The following is a 17,532-nucleotide window of genomic DNA, read 5'->3' on the forward strand; positions in this document are numbered from 1 at the left end:
AATGTTTAATTGCAAATAAGCAGCCCCTTGGGTTAAAGAAAAAGTCATATATACCTTTTTATAATACAAGCCACTATTTCTAAAATTAATCTTCACAGGTACTTTTACACTGTAACTACTGCTGGAAAGCTGGTGATAGAGGACTCTGCCCTCTAAGACTCCTGAGGCAGGGAAAAAAGGGAAATTAGGAGTAGTACACAGACTCAGAATTTTTCTCTAAGCTCCTACAGTGCTATGATAGCCAGTTTAACACTAGGAGTTCTAAAATAGCATCTAACTGGAACATAAAGTGTATCAGAATTTTTATAAACTCACAACTGTATGGATAAAGGTAATTCCAGTACATTTTATGAAATCATAAAATTATTGATTCGTTATTAGATTTTTCAACAGTAGTATTTAAAATACACATGGGCATTATTTACCATATAGATACCTTTTTAAAAGGAAACAATGCTACTGATCCATAATGTGTCACTGCTGAAACAGATAAGTAAGAGAAGCTACATTTATTTTCAGTGTGTTTTACAGAAAAACTTCTATAAAGGTATTAAATAAACCATAATGAAAAATATAGTGTATTACTAGTTTTTATTTAGGAGATGGAGCTTTCACTTTATCCCATATTTTCCTCAGAGGTAGACTTTGTTTTTGTTTCAATGAGTTCTTCTACTCGAGCCAAAACACTTTCAATCAAATCAAATGTGAAAAGAGCTGAATGTAGGACCTATAATGCCAAGAAAAATTGGTTACTAAGGCTGCGTTTAAAACAAAGCAAAGCAAAAAAGAGAAAAGAGTTCAGTTGGATGTAGCTTAGGAAAATTTCATATCTACCTTAAGTTGCATTTCAGGAGGCATATTTGGGATCTCTTCTCTACCTACATTTAGTGAACAATGATCTTTAGACTTCTGGACTTCTATAAGAGAAGGAAAAAACCGTGTCACACTTAACCATTAAAAACTCTCAGATTTCAATAATAAATTTATAATTTGTTTACTAACTTAAATGCCAGTTATTTGTGTAAATTAAGTCTTATGGTTTTAATAGCTAGTTGTGTTGTTTAGTTGCCAGGTCATGTCCGACTCTTGGACTGTAGCCTGCTTGCTAGGTCCTTTGTGGGATTTCCCAGGCAAGAATCCTGGAGTGGGTTGCTATTTCCTTCTCCAGGGGATCTTTCTGACCCAGGATTGAACCCATATCTCCTGCATTGGTAGGCAGATTCTTTACCACTGAGCCAACCAGGAAGATTTAATAGCTCAGGGTATGCTAAAATCTGGTTGTGAACAAATAAAAATATCAAAATTCTGTAACATGTGAATTAATGTTTCTTCAGGTGAATAGCACTATTTTGGCATGTACAAGATGAATGAAACTTTTGTCAACATAAAATCAGAATTATAACCTGTCACACTAAGACAAAATTTTTATTTATAGTGATGTCTGCACAAATACCACCATAGTTATATAGAAAAGATTACAAGATTATTAGAACTGCTGACTTTAAAAAGTAATTCTGGACCTAAGATTCTTGTTTGTAATTTGTACAAATTTAGTGGAGGTCGAGATTTAGTAAAGATATCATGGGGGATGGACCCCTCAATACTGAAAGAAGTACAATGGTATCCAAACAGAAATATTTGTGATACAATTAGTTTCTAATCAGAACTTGAGGTTTTAAACCAGACTATGCTCCAGTTTGGTTTAAATATTTAACCCAATTTCAGTATTAATTGGAATATATATTCACAAAGAATCATTTTAGTTATAAATAAAATGACTCAGTTGTCATGGTTCCTTGTTGGCTATAAGTTAGACAAGTACAAGATAAAGTTCTTTATTTGGAATATAAATGAGTTTAAAAAATCTGACTAATTTTTAGGCTTAACTGGAAATGAAATTTTACATTACCAACCTTGGCTATTCTTAATTTCTGCTTCATAATGTGCTTTTGACATATTGAGTCCTGTATGGAGGGGCTTTAAGAAATTATTCTCAATCTTTTCAAGTTCTGTCCACAAACCAGTCTGTTTGGAAGAATTAATGAAACAATTAGTTATTTCATTCAAGATTTACTGTCGTCTAGTATTAAACATTAAAAGATGTTTACTCCTTGGAAGGAGTTATGACCAACCTAGATAGCATATTCAAAAGCAGAGACATTACTTTGCCAACAAAGGTCTGTCTAGTCAAGGCTATGGTTTTTCCAGTGGTCATGTATGGATGTGAAAGTTGGACTGTGAAGAAAGCTGAGCACCAAAGAACTGATGCTTTTGAACTGTGGTGTTGGAGAAGACTCCTGCGAGTCCCTTGGACTGCAAGGAGATCCATCCTAAAGGAGATCAGTCCTGGGTGTTTATTGGAAGGACTGATGCTGAAGCTGAAACTCCAATACTTTGGCCACCTCATGCAAAGAGCTGACTCACTGGAAACGACCCTGATGCTGGGAGGGATTAGGGGCAGGAGGAGAAAGGGACGACAGAGGATGAGATGGCTGGATGGCATCACTGACTCAATGGTCGTGAGTTTGGGTAAACTCCGGGAGTTGGTGATGGACAGGGAGGCCTGGTGTGCTGTGATTCATGGGGTCTCAAAGAGTCAAACACGACTGAGCGACTGAACTGAGTATTAAACAAGTGCTGAGTGTTGGAGAAACAGAAATGAGGAAGACATGATCTTTGCCTTTCAGAGTAGAGTAGACTGTTTATTAGTACATTCATTACTACATCTAGTTATTGTATGTACATACAAATCAAAACAAAAACGCACTTGTTTAGCATATTCATTTTGTCATTTGGACAGCTTCTGGTTTTGAGATCTGTAACTTCCAAGTTTTATCCATGAGAAAATTATCTGAAAATAATCCACATAGTCTGAGACATTTCTCTTATAAACCATCCCCATAATGACTCTATGTTGTAAGTCCCCTTCAACTCCTTATCTTTCAAATGATATCCTTGTCACAGATCTAGTGCCAGAGGATTCTATTCCTTCTCTATTGATGGAAACTTCTAACACAAAGCTGACTTAAGACTTTCTTGGTGATCAATAAAGATGGAGATTTTACCTGTCTGGGACAGCTTAGGATTATTTTGTCATTCGTATTAAAGATTTTTGTTCTAAGAGCATTTCTTCCTATAGTACTAAAAGGGAATCATAAAGTCTTAGTTGTTGTTTTTTTTTAAGAAGAAAAAGAAAATTCATTCGTATTGCTCAGTTTCCAGTTACTTATTACAAAGGAAAGTAGCTTAGGCAAAAAATGAAAACTTAGGAATCCAATTATCTTTAACTAGAACTGGATCATATGAAAACCTATTTTGTAATTGAGCTTATTTTGATCCAAGTACTATATAACATTTAACATATACAGCTCTCAAAAATAGAATCTACACGTATCTGTGTTGAATAATTTATAATTTTACTGTCACATATATCCCTTTAATTTAAATCTGTCCTTTCTCATTATTCCTATATTATGAGGAAAAGTGGAGTTCTTGAGGAACTATCAAGAATCCACAATCTCAAAAATATGCATACTTTTCCACTCACCATCTATGAACTTAACCTGGGGAAGACTTAAAGATGTATGTTGTAATGATTTCACTGCAGATATGTTTATAAAAATGTTTAAATAGTGAAAAATTGGAAATAATGACAGTTTTTCACATCAGGAGTGGGGTAACTTCCATATCCACACAATGGAACACTACACTGCTGGTAAAATAGTACTACTCTTCAGTACATACTGGGGAGTGGTAAAAAAGCAAATAAAAAGGCTGCAGTATGACTCCTATAATATGATCTTTTTAAAAAAAGGTACAGATTTTCTGGTATAAAGCCAAAAGGGTATATACTATAATATCAAAAATAAATGCTGAGATTTTATTATTTTCTTTTTGCTTATTTATCCTGATTTTTAAACAATGAACCAGTTTCAATTGTATACTTTAAAAGACATTTTTAAACATCCATTGAAATCCTAAGTTTTTTGTCCTTACGTGAAAAACGTGGGTTATGCGTTAGTGCAGTAGAAACTTCCGAGGATAGTCACACAGCATATCAAGCATGTTACGCAACCATACGCACCCACTGGTTTCACTTCTTATGTTCCTCCCTCTCTCTCCAGCCTTTTCTTTCACCTTTCTCTATCCCCACACCCGCTTTTTAAAACCTTCTTTCCCTTTCCTCTAAGCTTAAAAGTAGAACCCACTGCTACCACCGAATATCACAGATGGCTTTCAAGGCTGAAGGTACTGATGACCCTCTACAGATTAAAACACATTCAAACATAAAGAGGACAGAGAAAACACCTTTATACTCACACTAAGCTTTGTCAAATGCACACATCTTGCCCTATTTACTTAAAAAGACAGATATGGTTGAAGCCCTCTTTATTCAAGTGTAAGCCATTAACTATGCAAAATTTTCTAAAACTTGAGGTTTTAGGTTTTAGCAGTTAATGTATTTATACATCCCAATTTTGCATGTTTAAAAATATATAAATGACATCAAAGCATCCTACTTTAGCTCCCTTTTGTTCAGTCCTATGTTTCTGAGGGTTATTTATGTTATAGCGCTTATCTTTTCAGTTTAACTGATATACAGGCATCCCACTATACGATGTATCCTATTACTAGTTTTCTTAAATATTTCAAACAGTGCTCACTGAAACTGCTGCATATCTCTTCCTATTCACATGGGATAAGTTTTTCTAAGGTAGCATTTTTCAAAATATTTTTACCATGGCCCACAGTAAGAAATATAATTTATATCACAACTCAACACACATTTATATAGCTGAAACAAATGTTTTACAAAATGTTCTATTTATAATATCAAATATAATTCTATCAATATTTAAATATAATGCAGAAAAACCCCAAAATAATTCCAAAATACACATTAAGAACAATGGTGTGCTTGGAGTCACTGACATCTATTCTGGTATTGAGCCTGGTCCTTTTCTTTCTACACATTTTTTAAGGTCTGGTGTGTTGGGTATCATTTACATTCAGTAAACTCTTTTTAGCTGTACAGTTCTGAGTTCTGACAAAGATATACAGCAGTATAGCCACCACCACTATGAAGACAGTCTCATGACCCCAGAAGTTCCCTTGTGCCCCTTGGTGGTGTGTTTTCTTCCCCCACCCCCAAAGAGCACTAGTATTGGTCTACATCCTGTTCCTGGCAAAGAGCTCCTAAAACTCTTGAATTTCCTAAGTGAAGAGTGGTCAAAGTGTATTTTGTTATTCATAAGAAGCTCTTTCAGCCAGGAATGTAACTGTTGGAAAGCCCCTAATAAGAATGGGGGCTGGCTGTCAGAGGAACTGTGTGATTAGAGGGTTATAACTGTCAACTCCTCTCACCACAAACTCCTTATAGGAGAGAGGGGCTGGAGATTGAACTGTCATCAGTGACCAGTGATTTAATCAACCATGCTTATGTAATGAAGCCTCCAAAAAACTCAAAAGAACGGGGTTCAGAGAGCTTCTTGGTTGATGAACAGGTAGAGGTGCTGGGAAAGTAGTTTCAAGGGAGGGCATGAAAACTTAGCGCCCCTCCCCACATACCTTGCCTTATGCATCTCTTTCATCTCGCTGTGCTGTTAAATCCTTTCCCAATAAACCAGTGATCCAGTAGGTAAAATGTTCTGAGTTCTGTGAACAACTTTAGCAAATTAATTGAACCTGAGGAGGGGGTTGTGAGAACCTGTTTTAGCCAGTCTGTCAGAAGTCAGATCAATACCTGGACTCGTGACTGGCATCTGAAGAGGGAAGGGAGGTAATGTTGTGGGACTGAGCCCTTAGCCTCTGTAATCTGATGCTATCTCCAGGAAGAGTGTCACAAGGGGACTCAATTGTAGGACATCTACTTGGTGTCAAAAAATTCCTTGATATGGGAAAATCTCTGCACATTTGGTAACCAAAAGTACAAAAAAACGAGGTTAAGCACTGAGAGTAGAGCAGAAAAACAGGAATGTTGTTCCTCTACAGGTAGAAAGACAGAATTATTCTAAAATTCAAATGGAGAAGCAAAGAATCTAGAACAGCCAAAACTTTTTTTTAAAGAACAAAGTTGCATACTCACACGTAAGACTTACTATAAAGTTACAGTAATTAAGATAGTGTGGTACTGGTGAAAGAAGACAGTTCAATGGAACAGAATAGAATCCAAAAATATACCCATACTTATATGATCTTTTTGAACTTTGACAAAGGTAACAAGACAATTTGAGTATAGCCTTTTCAACAAATACTGCTGGAGTCAAAACAAAACTACCTTAACCCTGTTTCACCATATAAAAAATTTACTTGAAGTCAATCATAAGTATAAATATAAAAATCTAAACAATAAAACTTCTACTAGAAAATCTGTGATCTTGGGTTAAAACAAAGATTTGTTAGAATCCAAAGAAATATAAATGATTTAAAAGAATAGAATTGATATGCTAGACTTCCTCAAAATTTAACATTTCTGTTCTTTAAAAATTTCTATTAAGATAATGAAAATATAAGCCACAAACTGGAAGAACATATAATAACCATACCTAATAAAAGACTTATGTCCAGAATATAGGAAAGTTTCCTTTAAAAAATGTTGGTCTAAGTTGAACAAATTTTCATTCACTCTTAATTAGTAATAGAAGTTATTTGAAATCTTATTATCAAAATGATGATAGTTTCCTTCTGTAACAGTAATGTCTTCTACAACTGACAGATAAGTTTAACATATGAAAAATATACTCATGTTTTCCTGTGGTTTCAATTTTTATGTCTTAGGCGTGCCAGAAAATCAGATACATATGTCAATTTTGCCACTCAATATTATCTTTGAAAATAACTGTCAGATAAGATTGCTTTTCAACTAGAAAAACATGTATATTATCCTTGAGTTCTTATGCCCTACTTCGAACTTTCCAAAGGAACAATAAATGAACTCTGATATGATACATTGGTCATGCTTAGATCCAATCACTGAAAAAAGTTTCAAGAGTTTGGCTTATCAGTGAACTGCTAAAATTAACAATTTTCACCACTTTTATAATATAGTTATATCCAGAGGGATTTCCTTGAATACCAAAATTTTCCAACTGACTTAAAACAACTTGCTAGTGCTTCTGACAGTTTAAGAAGGTAATTGCTCATAGTTCTGCTCTGTCACTTATTGCTATAAACTTTCTACTTTGAGTGACCCCCACTGTGCTTCCAATTCAGTAAATATAGCTAATCTCTAGATGTATATAAAGGTTAAGGTGAAACAATCTCATATTGTTTTGCAAGTACCAGATATCAATTTAAGTGCTACACAATTTATGTTTCATGAAGAAGCATCAGAACCTTTGCATCCATGTTTTGCAATACAGATTTTCCAAAACATGTTACCAAAAAGACATACTTTTAAATAAATCAATAGACAAAATCCAACACTGTATATGCTGGAAAAATAAACTTTGCAGGCCAAACTGAGTGACTTTTCTCATTTGCTAAAAAATATGTAATTATATATGCTGATAATGAGACTAGAAGAATGTTGGTAACTTTTCATCTTTCAAACCATTACGGGGCCTCATTCACAAGTTCAGAATGTTGTTTCTAGATGTCTAATTTGGAAGGTTTTTAGCTTTCATGTGCAAGAAAAATTTTATTTTAGACTATCATTTTCATTGGGTATTTACTTTTGATGAAACCATCTTAAATAATCTTAGCTTTAAAGTTATATTCATTTTCTTCCTTTTTAGAATGTAGTTCAAATTAAGGCTAAGTCTACTAATTGTAGGGCCAGTATTTTTCTGAATATTGGCACTATTTACAGTTTCAGATCAACAGTTGAAAGTGAATGTTTCTATATTTTTCACTTATTTTTCTTATTGTCATGAATTTGGGAAAAAAGTTTTCTCTCTCAAAGTTCATTCTGAAAATACACAGATTAAAATAATTTGTGAACTTTCACAATTTTACTGATAGGAGGGACAGTTTGCTTCCCACTTAACCATATACTATGTTACTATAAAATTAAACTGTACAGTATCATAGCCTTTCTGCTAACTGACCGTTGAATATGTCAGAGATATTGGAAAGCAACATACATTTTATTCCTAGCCAATCTGTCATATCCCCTCCATTTTCAAACCTTGTTCTTTGCAAGTGACCACAAAATTTGCTGCAATATCTGTAACTAAGAATCTGTGCAAACAACCTCAATTATATTCTATTTCATTTTGTAAAACTTGCCAGTCTAAATCAGTAAATTGATTTAAGGACTCATTAAGATGCCTTAAAACAGAAGGTGCTGAGTTAAGAGTATTTATTCAATTTCACTAGATAATGCCAAATTGCCCAAAAATGGTTATCTACTTTGTTTCATCACTGTTCTGTATCCTAACCTATGCTATCTACCTTTTTAACATTTGCCACTGTGATGGCTGTGAAATAGAATCTCGCTGCAGTTTTAAGTTACACTTCCATAAACACTACTGATATTGGGAATATTGTCTTGTGGTTATTGGCCATTTGGGTTTCCTCTTCTGTGAGCTGCCTTACAATACCTGTATCCTTTACTTATTTTTCTGATTTGTGGTCTTGATTCTTGCTTTATAGTTATCTGATTTTTTGATACTAACTATTGGGTGGAAGAAGTATTTTGGTTTTCTTTCTCTTTCTTTTTGTGGCTTTTTCAGTTTGTATGCATTTTCTTTCCTTGAATAGGTTTTAGTTTCAATGTTATTAGTTTTATCAATCTATTCATTTGTGGTTAGTGCTTCTTTACTTAAGAAAGCCTTCTCTACCCTTAGGTTACACAGTATTCTAAAAACTTGTAAATTCCTTTTCAACCTTAAGTCTTTAATCTATTTGGAATTTTGTTTTGTATATTATGTGACATAGGCATCTTAATTCCCCCCTTCCCGTAAGTGTGACAAATTACCCATCATTATCATCTATTGAACAGTCCCATTCTTCCCCCCTTTTTTTCCCTCATAAAGTTTTACACATATTTTTACATGTTTTCCTAAGTATCTCATATTTTTTGTTATAATTATATTATTTTCTGGTGGACTAATATTTTTATCATGATTATATATTGAATGTATTAAATGCTATATTATAAATAGTATAAATATAACTATTGATATAATCAAGTACTTCCTCTACTTCAACCTACGAAATTACATTACCTTGTATTACCAGAATGAATCCAACTGAGTTTGATGACTTATAACAATTTTTTTTTTGCTAAATCTGGTTTTGGTAATATTATTATCTATATATCTGCTTCCCTGAGTAGCTAAGCTGGTAAAGAATCTGCCTGCAATGCAGGAGACCCCAGTTCGATTCCTGGGTCAGGAAGATCTGCTGGAGAAGGGATAGGCTACCCACTCCAGTATTCTTGGGCTTTCCTGGTGGTTCAGCTTGTTAAGAATCTGCCTGCAATGTGGGAGAGCCTGTAATTTCACTGAAGCACACTATCCTAGACTGTTTGGGTATTAAGGTCATACTTTACTAAACATAACATTTAGACACAACTATACTTTTTCTAGTCTTTTGAATGTTTTGTATGAGACTTGAGTATATGTTTTTTGAAATTATGGTAAAAATTATCTGCCCTGTGATTTCTCTTAGTAGATTGTTAAGAGTTTTGTTAGATTATATTTTCTAACAAATTCCATTTTATTGAAGTTTCAAATTTTATTGGAATGTTTTCATGTAACTTTCCTTTTGTTCTTCAATCTGTGCTGTATTTATACTTCCTTTTAAATTAACATATTGTGTCTTCACCCATTTTTAATATCAATCTAAACAAGTACATATTAGGAATTTCTAAAAATTGAATTATGTAAGATATCCAGGTAATTTTTATTAGACCCATATGCTGAGAAACAGTGATCTAGAATGATGCTGTCCAATGCCAAGGAGGAACTGAATTTTTAATTTTAAAAATTTAAAAATTAATTTAAAATTTAATAGTCATGTGTGGCTACTGTCTATTGGACAGTGTAACTCTAGAAGGTCTAATAAAGACCCCCTAAGATAAAAGACTTCAATAAAAGACTTTAGTTTCTCTTAATGGCAATAATGTAATACACAGCCCATAATCAAAAACTTACAATAAGGTAATAAAATGTGCCACAATGAGGCTAAAGAAAATTTGTTCACATTCAGTTCTGCATAATTCCACAAATTTTTCATGTGATGAATAACAGTAATATTTTTTTAGAAACACGTAGGAGTGAAGAAGCTGTGGAAACAAGAATATTTTCTCTCTTTTACATTAAGATGGTATGCATGTGTACTCAGTCACTCAGCTGTGTCTGACTCTTTGCGACCCCATGGACTGTAACCCACTAGGCTTCTCTGGCATGGAATTTTCCAGGCAAGACCACTTGAGTGAGTTCCCATGCTCTCCTCCAGGGGATCTTTCTGACTCAGGGATTGAACCTGCATCTCCTGCATTGCGGGGGATTCTTTAAGATTATTAGATTTATGGAAAAAAAAAATACAAAGAAAATCATATTTTACTTCAATGTCTAGAAAAAAGTAACAAGATTTTTAAAAATAGTTATAAGGATAAAAATTTGAAATGTTCACAAGTGCTTACTTTAAAATTTTATACCCAAGCAACACACTGGTAGAGTACTGAGACCATTTCAATTTTAGAGCTTAACTATACATTTCAAATTTCACTGCAGTTTGTTGCACAAAATAGAAAGGCAGTTTTATAACATAATGAAATTTATTGTGAGGAAAGGGACCCTGCAAAGGACACAGTCAACCATGATACTGAAGAAATAAAAGGAAGGAAATGAATAAGACCCAGTTTTTCCCTTCTAATTTGTGTATCATGTCTTATTTATGAAATAATATTTTAGAACTTTATCACTTGTAATATTAAGGAATGTTATAACCTTAAGTCATTTGGCTCTGCAAATAACATACAGGGTATATGTTTTAATCTTGGAGAAAGAAACAATTTAAATGAGAACCTAAAATGTGGATTATATATAGAATTATATGTACGTGGATGTATGCCAGGTATTTATTGTTCTATCCTAAATGAAAAGCATGTATGTGCACATTACATAATTCAATTTTTTAAAGTTCCTGATACACACTTCTGGCCTTTACAGTCTTACATTGTTTCTCTTGATCCTGCTTTCTATATATTACAATGACAAATTATTTAGGAAAAAAAAAATAGGTAAGCAGAGATAGATAAGGAAATGAGTAGCTAGAAGGTGAGGGATAAATTATTATAGGCTGTGTATTAAAATAAATTACTGTAATTAAACAATTAACACTTATATAAAGATACCTACCAAATAATAGTGAACACTAGTCTAAAAATTAAGTTGGTTTGACCAGTAGAGAGAGATGGAGTTTCAAGGTCCAAGAAGTTATGTGAAGCTGAAGTGTGGGGAAAGTGCTTTTAAATTATTATGCAGAGATGAAGACACTATTATGAAGATTAAGAGACTATTATGAAGAAGCCTATTATGCAAAAAGGAAGGGAATGATTTATGAAGAAAGTCAGATGACAGTAACCCAAAATAGCAGGAAAAAAAATGGATCATTATTCAATTATGAATCACCTTGTTTTATATTTTAATGATCCTGTTCTTAGTTTTTCTGTACACTTTTTTGATGGCTTTTCAGCTTTTCATCTGACTAGTTACCACCACAGCATATTTAACTCAAAGACAGGTACTGATAGGAGTCCTTTTGAATAAAACTACTCACAGTTCAGCATCATTAGAATATCATTTTGTTTCTCCTTTAATCAAATATTTCTAAAAACTCAGAACCTATTATTTTCTTGTTAACCACAGCAGACAGATATGCCTCTCATTTATATTCAGGACCTACTGTGACTGCACTTGGTAGAAATGCTTCCATGATGAATAAATTGCCTCAAAGATGTTAGGTTACCATCTTGGATTGGCTTTTTGTTTTGTTTTGTTTTTTTGCCAGTTTCCTTGGTATGATGATTCTTATGGTAACCTGCATGGCAATACTTTGGAATAGTTGATTCTTAAGAAAAAAGTTTTAAAACTTACATAAGAAGGCAGTCTTATAAGCTGGTTACATCCTTTTCTTTACTATATAATATTCAAACTAAATAAATGTGAGGTATTATCTGTGGATATCAGAGTAGACATTGCACAATGCTAAAACTGCTCTGCCTTCCCTCTCTTTGCTATCCCTGTGGTACACTGTGCTCCATACCTACTAATAATAAATCTATCCCGCCTAATCAAGAAGATGCTTTCTCACCCTGTCAGACAAATCAGATCATTTCTAGATATGGCCTCTTCCTGACAAAAGTAAAAACTCATACCATACTTTAAGGACACTTTTTGGAAGCCTCAGGGCTTCCACTGCTCCTGAATTTACTACAAAAAAAAAAAGAGGAAGTTCTAGTCACTGCATTTGGTCATGGCTATTTCTGCTTCTTGCTAATTATATGCCCTTGTGCATGTTATAGATCCTTCCTGTGCTAACATCATCTATGAAAAATAAAACTAAAGAGCACTGATAGCATAGTGAAGAATATACGATAGCACCCGGACAGGATAGAGTTGTCAGGGGCTAGGGATGGGTGTGGAATGATGACATCAGCATTAACTGGGAGGGGAAAAGGGAGCTTCTCGTGATGTTAGTAATGTTCTATATTTGATAAGGATTTGGATAACAGATCTAAGCATTTGTTAAAACTCAGTTAATGTATAATTAAAATTTGGGCATTAGATTTTATGTGAACTTTAACTCAAAGAAAAATTATACACAAATATGTAACTCTTTTGAATGAAATGTGTGCTGAAGTATTTATGGGAAAGTATGATGATGTTTGTAGTTTACCCTGAACTGCATCAAAAAATAAAGAGAGACTGAAGGATGGGTACAGGATAGAGAGCTGGATAAGTGATAATAGCAGAGTAAAATGTTAACAGTAGAATCTCTGCAGCACATAAAACAGTGATCACTCTGAAATTCTTTCAACTTGGCTTTATGTTTGAAAAAACGTTAGAAAAAAAAGCATCCTTGTTTAGAGTATCCACTAGTCAGTGATAGCACATAACTATTTTTGGCTGAAGAGCAATGAATGGGAAGTCAGATCAATGAACCTAATAGATTCAGTCAAAAATCTACTGCTACTTTTTCCATAAATGTTTGATCCCAAATCATGATTTACTTTAAAAAAAAAAAAAAAAGGCTCTGGGATTCTTATATAAAACTCAATTACTTTCATTTCATTTATTACTTTCTAAAAAGCTTAATCATGCATGTAATTCAGGTAGTTACAGTTAATAAGATGACACATATAGAGAAAGGAACTATTAGAGTTAAGTAGAAAGAGAAGATAAAAAGCAAATATAATTTTACTGTATGACAAATATCCCTCAAATAGTTTTCTGCTTACTGAATACCTCTTATGGTGCACTATTTTTAAAAATTTTAACTTCCTACACATTATTCAAAAGGTGCTGTTAACAGATTTAGTGCTGAAAATGCTTCAATTTGTCAAGTCCGATGAGGGGGATATCAGATTATTTTATTTTGTATAGCTCAGACGTAAGTCATGAGCTATATAGGTGAAGGTTAATGAACAAGATAAGCAAACATATGTTGAGTTTCGAAAGGTTAGTTAACTTAGGAGCTGCAACTTACCTACGTAACAGAGCTAAGCGATGCTCACAGCAAGAGCACAGAGGCACAACAGGAAAAGGGAAGGGCAAGTGGATGTGGGGTGGTAAGGACTCCTGGGAATTCACTTCAAGTTTAAAGAATAATTGTTGGCACTTATTGCAACTGGGTAAAATATTACTCACTGGCTTAAGTAGATATTGATAAGAAAATAACAAAACATTCCTTACGCATTTGAATAATACAGTTTCTTTTTAAAAAAAATTCACTTACTTGATTGTCTTTTTCATTATCTTTGATAACCAAATACCTCAATAAATTCAATGAAGCCATTATCCTGTTAATTAAAAAAATATGATTTATTACTTAACAGTACAATTTTACATAATCAGCAATTTCAGTGAATAAAGGTTAAAACCTTGGGTATATTTCTACAATTATGTTTGGGCATCCAAAACTTTTCCTTTAAAATATTTTATCACATATCTTCCTCCCTTAACATAATTTATTACTCTCATTCTCCAAGTTCACAAAATTTAATTGTGAAAATTACTATTCTCTTTTTCCCCAAGGGAGACTGCTGCTGTTGCTGCTGCTGCTAAGTCACTTCAGTTGTGTCCAACTCTGTGCGACCCCATAGACGGCAGCCCACCAGGCTCCCCCGTCCCTGGGATTCTCCAGGCAAGAACACTGGAGTGGGTTGCCATTGCCTTCTCCAACGCATGAAAGTGAAAAGTGAAAGTGAAGTGGCTCAGTCGTGTCCGACTCTTAGCGACCCCATGGACTGCAGCCCACCAGGCTCCTCCGTCCATGGGATTTTCCAGGCAAGAGTACTGGAGTGGGGTGCCATTGCCTTCTCCACCAAGGGAGACTTGTTATCTTTAATGTTTGAGAATACCATCTTTTGCTTCTTGAATTTTAAGATTCCTTTTATATACAACTATATCTCAACATTCATTCTAGTAATACTAAAAGTAAAATTACATATTGTATATAAAAAAAAAGATGTCTTGGAAAACAAAACAATAAAATCCAAACATATAAGCAACTAAACAACAACAAAAATTATTTAAACATGTAAATATGTAATTTTATGAACTAACCATTAACTATAAAATCACAGGAAAATATGTTTTTTTTTAGTTTAGGTTCCCAAAACAGGGGTTTCACATTTTATTCTGAATTTACTATGTGAACCTTAGTAATGGTCACCTCACCTATCTGAGTTTTGCAGTAGATCTGTTTCAGCACCCTCTGGGAGAACGAGTACCAAATCCAGAAGGGAAATCAGCTGTGGTCCTGTAAACCATTTGTTCTGTGTTTTCTAAGAAGCAAAAGAAAACATGAAAAAGGCTTTAAATAACAGGTTGATAAATACATGTAGTATTTATTTTCCTAGTACCTTGATACTACAAAAATTAGCCGTTACACATTTTAAATACATATCTTTAACTTTGATTTCCATTCACTATTTCCAGGCACTTGGAACAAACCCTGCTAGTTTGAGAGCACTGGTATGCTTTCTCTGTTCTCTATATGGAATTACTGAGTATTTACAGACTTCAGTTTCCATTAATATTTCACAAGTATGCAGCAAAACAAAAAGAAATCATATTAGAATTAATACAATTTAAATCTATAGTTAACAATTTCAAAATCCAAGTTTTTAAAAAAGAGTAGAAATGGGGGAAATATACAAGCATACCTCATTTTACTGCACTGCACTTTACTGCATTTTTTACATAGTGAAGGCTAGTGGCAACTTTGTGTCAAGTAAGTCTATCGGTACCATGTTTCCAACAGCATTTATTCACTTCACGTCTGTGTCACATTTTGATAATTCTCCAAAATTTCAAACTTTCATTATTATATATTTTTCAGGGTGATCTGTGATCAGTGATCTTTGATGTTATTATCATTAACTGACTGTTTTGGGGCACCATGAACCATGCTCACAGAAGACAGTGAACTTGAAAAGTATGTGTGTTTTGACTGTTCCAATGTCTGGCCATTCCTCTGTCTCTCTCTCTCCTTGGTCTTCCCTATTTCCTGAGACCCAAGAGTCCTGAAATTAGGCCAATTAATAATTCTACAATGTATTCAAATAAAAGGAAGAGTAATATAAGTCTCATTTTAAATCAAAAGCTAGAATTGATTAAGCTTAGTGAGGAAGCATGTTGAAGGCCAAGCTAGGCCTCTTGTGCCAAAATTAGCCTAAATGCAAGTTAGCCTAAATGCAAAGGAAAAGTTCTTGAAGGAAATTTAAGAGCTACTCCACTGAACACCCGAATGATAAGAAAGTGAAATAGCCTTATTGCTGATATGGAGACAGTTTTAGTGGTCTGGATAGAAGATCAAACCAACCACAACATTCTCTGAAGCCAAAATGTAATCTAGAGCAAGGCCCTGACTCGTCCATTTAATGAATGCTATGAGGTGAGAAAGCTGCAGGAGTTTGAAGCTAGTAGACGTTGACTCATAAGGTTGAAAAAGCAGCCAATTCCAGACCTAACAGTGCAAGGTGAAGCAGCAAGTGCAGATGTAGAAGCTGCAGTGATTCAGAAAATCTCCGAAGGTAATTTTGGGCTTCCCTTGTGGCTCAGATGGTAAAAAATCTGCCTGCAATGCAAGAGACCTGGGTTTGATCCTTGGGTTGGGAAGATCCCCTAGAGGAAGGCATGGCAACCCATTCTAGTATTCTTGGCTGGAGAATCCCCATGGACAGAGGAGTCTGGTGGGCTACTGTCTATGAAGTTGCAAACAGTTGGACACAACTCAGTGACTATGCACAGCACAGGAAGGTAATTAATGAACATACCTACACTAACCAAAAGATTTTCAATGTAGATGAAAATAGACTTATACTGCAACAAGATGCCACCTAGGCTTTCACAGCTAGAGGAGAAAATGCCTGGCTTCAAAGCTTCGAAGGACAGACCAACTCTCAAGAGTTAATACAGTTGGTGGCTTGAGGTTGAAACTAATGCTTAATTTTTACTGCTCCAAAAATCATAGGGCCTGTAAGAATCATACCAAATCTACTCTGCCTATGCTGTATAAATGGAACAATAAAACCTTGACAGCATATTTGTTTATAACGTGGTTTATTGAACACTTTAACCCTACTCTTGAGATTTATTGCTCAGAAGAAAGATTATTTTCAAAATATTACTACTGCTCACTGACAATGTACTTTGTCACTTGAAAGATCTAAGGAAGATATAAAATGAGATTAATGTCTTCATGCCTGCTAGCACAATATCCATTCTGCAACCCATGGAAAAAGGAGTAATTTCAACTTTAAAGTCTTAGTCTTTAATAAATACATTTCATAAAGCTATTGCTTCAGAGACAGTGATTCTTCTGATGTATCTGGGCAGAACAAACTGAAAACCTTCTGGAATCATTCGTGATTCATGAGAAAAGGTCAAAATATCAACATTCACAGGAATTTGGAAGAAATTGATTCCAACCCTCACAGATGACTTGGAAGAGTTCAAGACTTCAGCGGAGGGACTTCCCTGGTGGTCCAGTGGCTAAGAATCCACATTCCAATGCAGAGGACGTAGGTTCAATCCCTAGTCAGACAACTAAGATCCCACGTGTAACAGGGCAACTAAGCCCACATGCCACAATCAGAGAAAACCCACATACTGCAACTAAGACCCAGCACACCCAAAATTTTTTTAAAAAAGGAAGTAACAATAACTGTGGTGGAAACAGCCAGAGAACTAAAATTAGAAGTGGAGCCTGAAGATGTAAATGAACTGCTGCAATTTCAATGATAAAATCTGAACAGATGAGGAGCTGTTTCTCCTAGGTTGGCAAAGAAAATTGTGTCTTGAGACGGAATAGACTCCTGATGAAGATGCTATTCAGACTGATGAAATTACAACA

The 17,532-nt window shown here is 34.4% G+C and overlaps 1 protein-coding gene across 7 annotated transcripts in view; it reads right to left on the reverse strand.

The window, feature by feature from the left end:
* Positions 1–494: 494 nt before the first annotated feature.
* The window catches only part of GLMN (glomulin, FKBP associated protein), a 44,391-nt gene continuing 27,353 nt past the window's right edge, over positions 495–17,532 (reverse strand). For all 7 annotated transcript variants that reach the window (XR_015160502.1, XR_015160503.1, XM_086391161.1 and 4 more), the window contains 5 exons: positions 14,853–14,959; positions 13,909–13,972; positions 1,914–2,025; positions 835–917; positions 495–727 (listed from right to left, as the gene is read on the reverse strand). Coding sequence is in view for 5 of the 7 variants with exons in the window: in XM_086391161.1 (XP_086247287.1) it covers positions 617–727; positions 835–917; positions 1,914–2,025; positions 13,909–13,972; positions 14,853–14,959 (477 nt within the window). In the remaining 2 variants the exon portion in view is untranslated. The remainder of the gene's footprint in view (positions 728–834; positions 918–1,913; positions 2,026–13,908; positions 13,973–14,852; positions 14,960–17,532) is intronic.

Source organism: Bos grunniens, chromosome 3 (assembly GCF_055505025.1).
Source record: "Bos grunniens cultivar Pamir isolate PY7600 chromosome 3, Bosgru_T2T1.0, whole genome shotgun sequence".
Taxonomy (NCBI): Eukaryota; Metazoa; Chordata; class Mammalia; order Artiodactyla; family Bovidae; genus Bos; species Bos grunniens.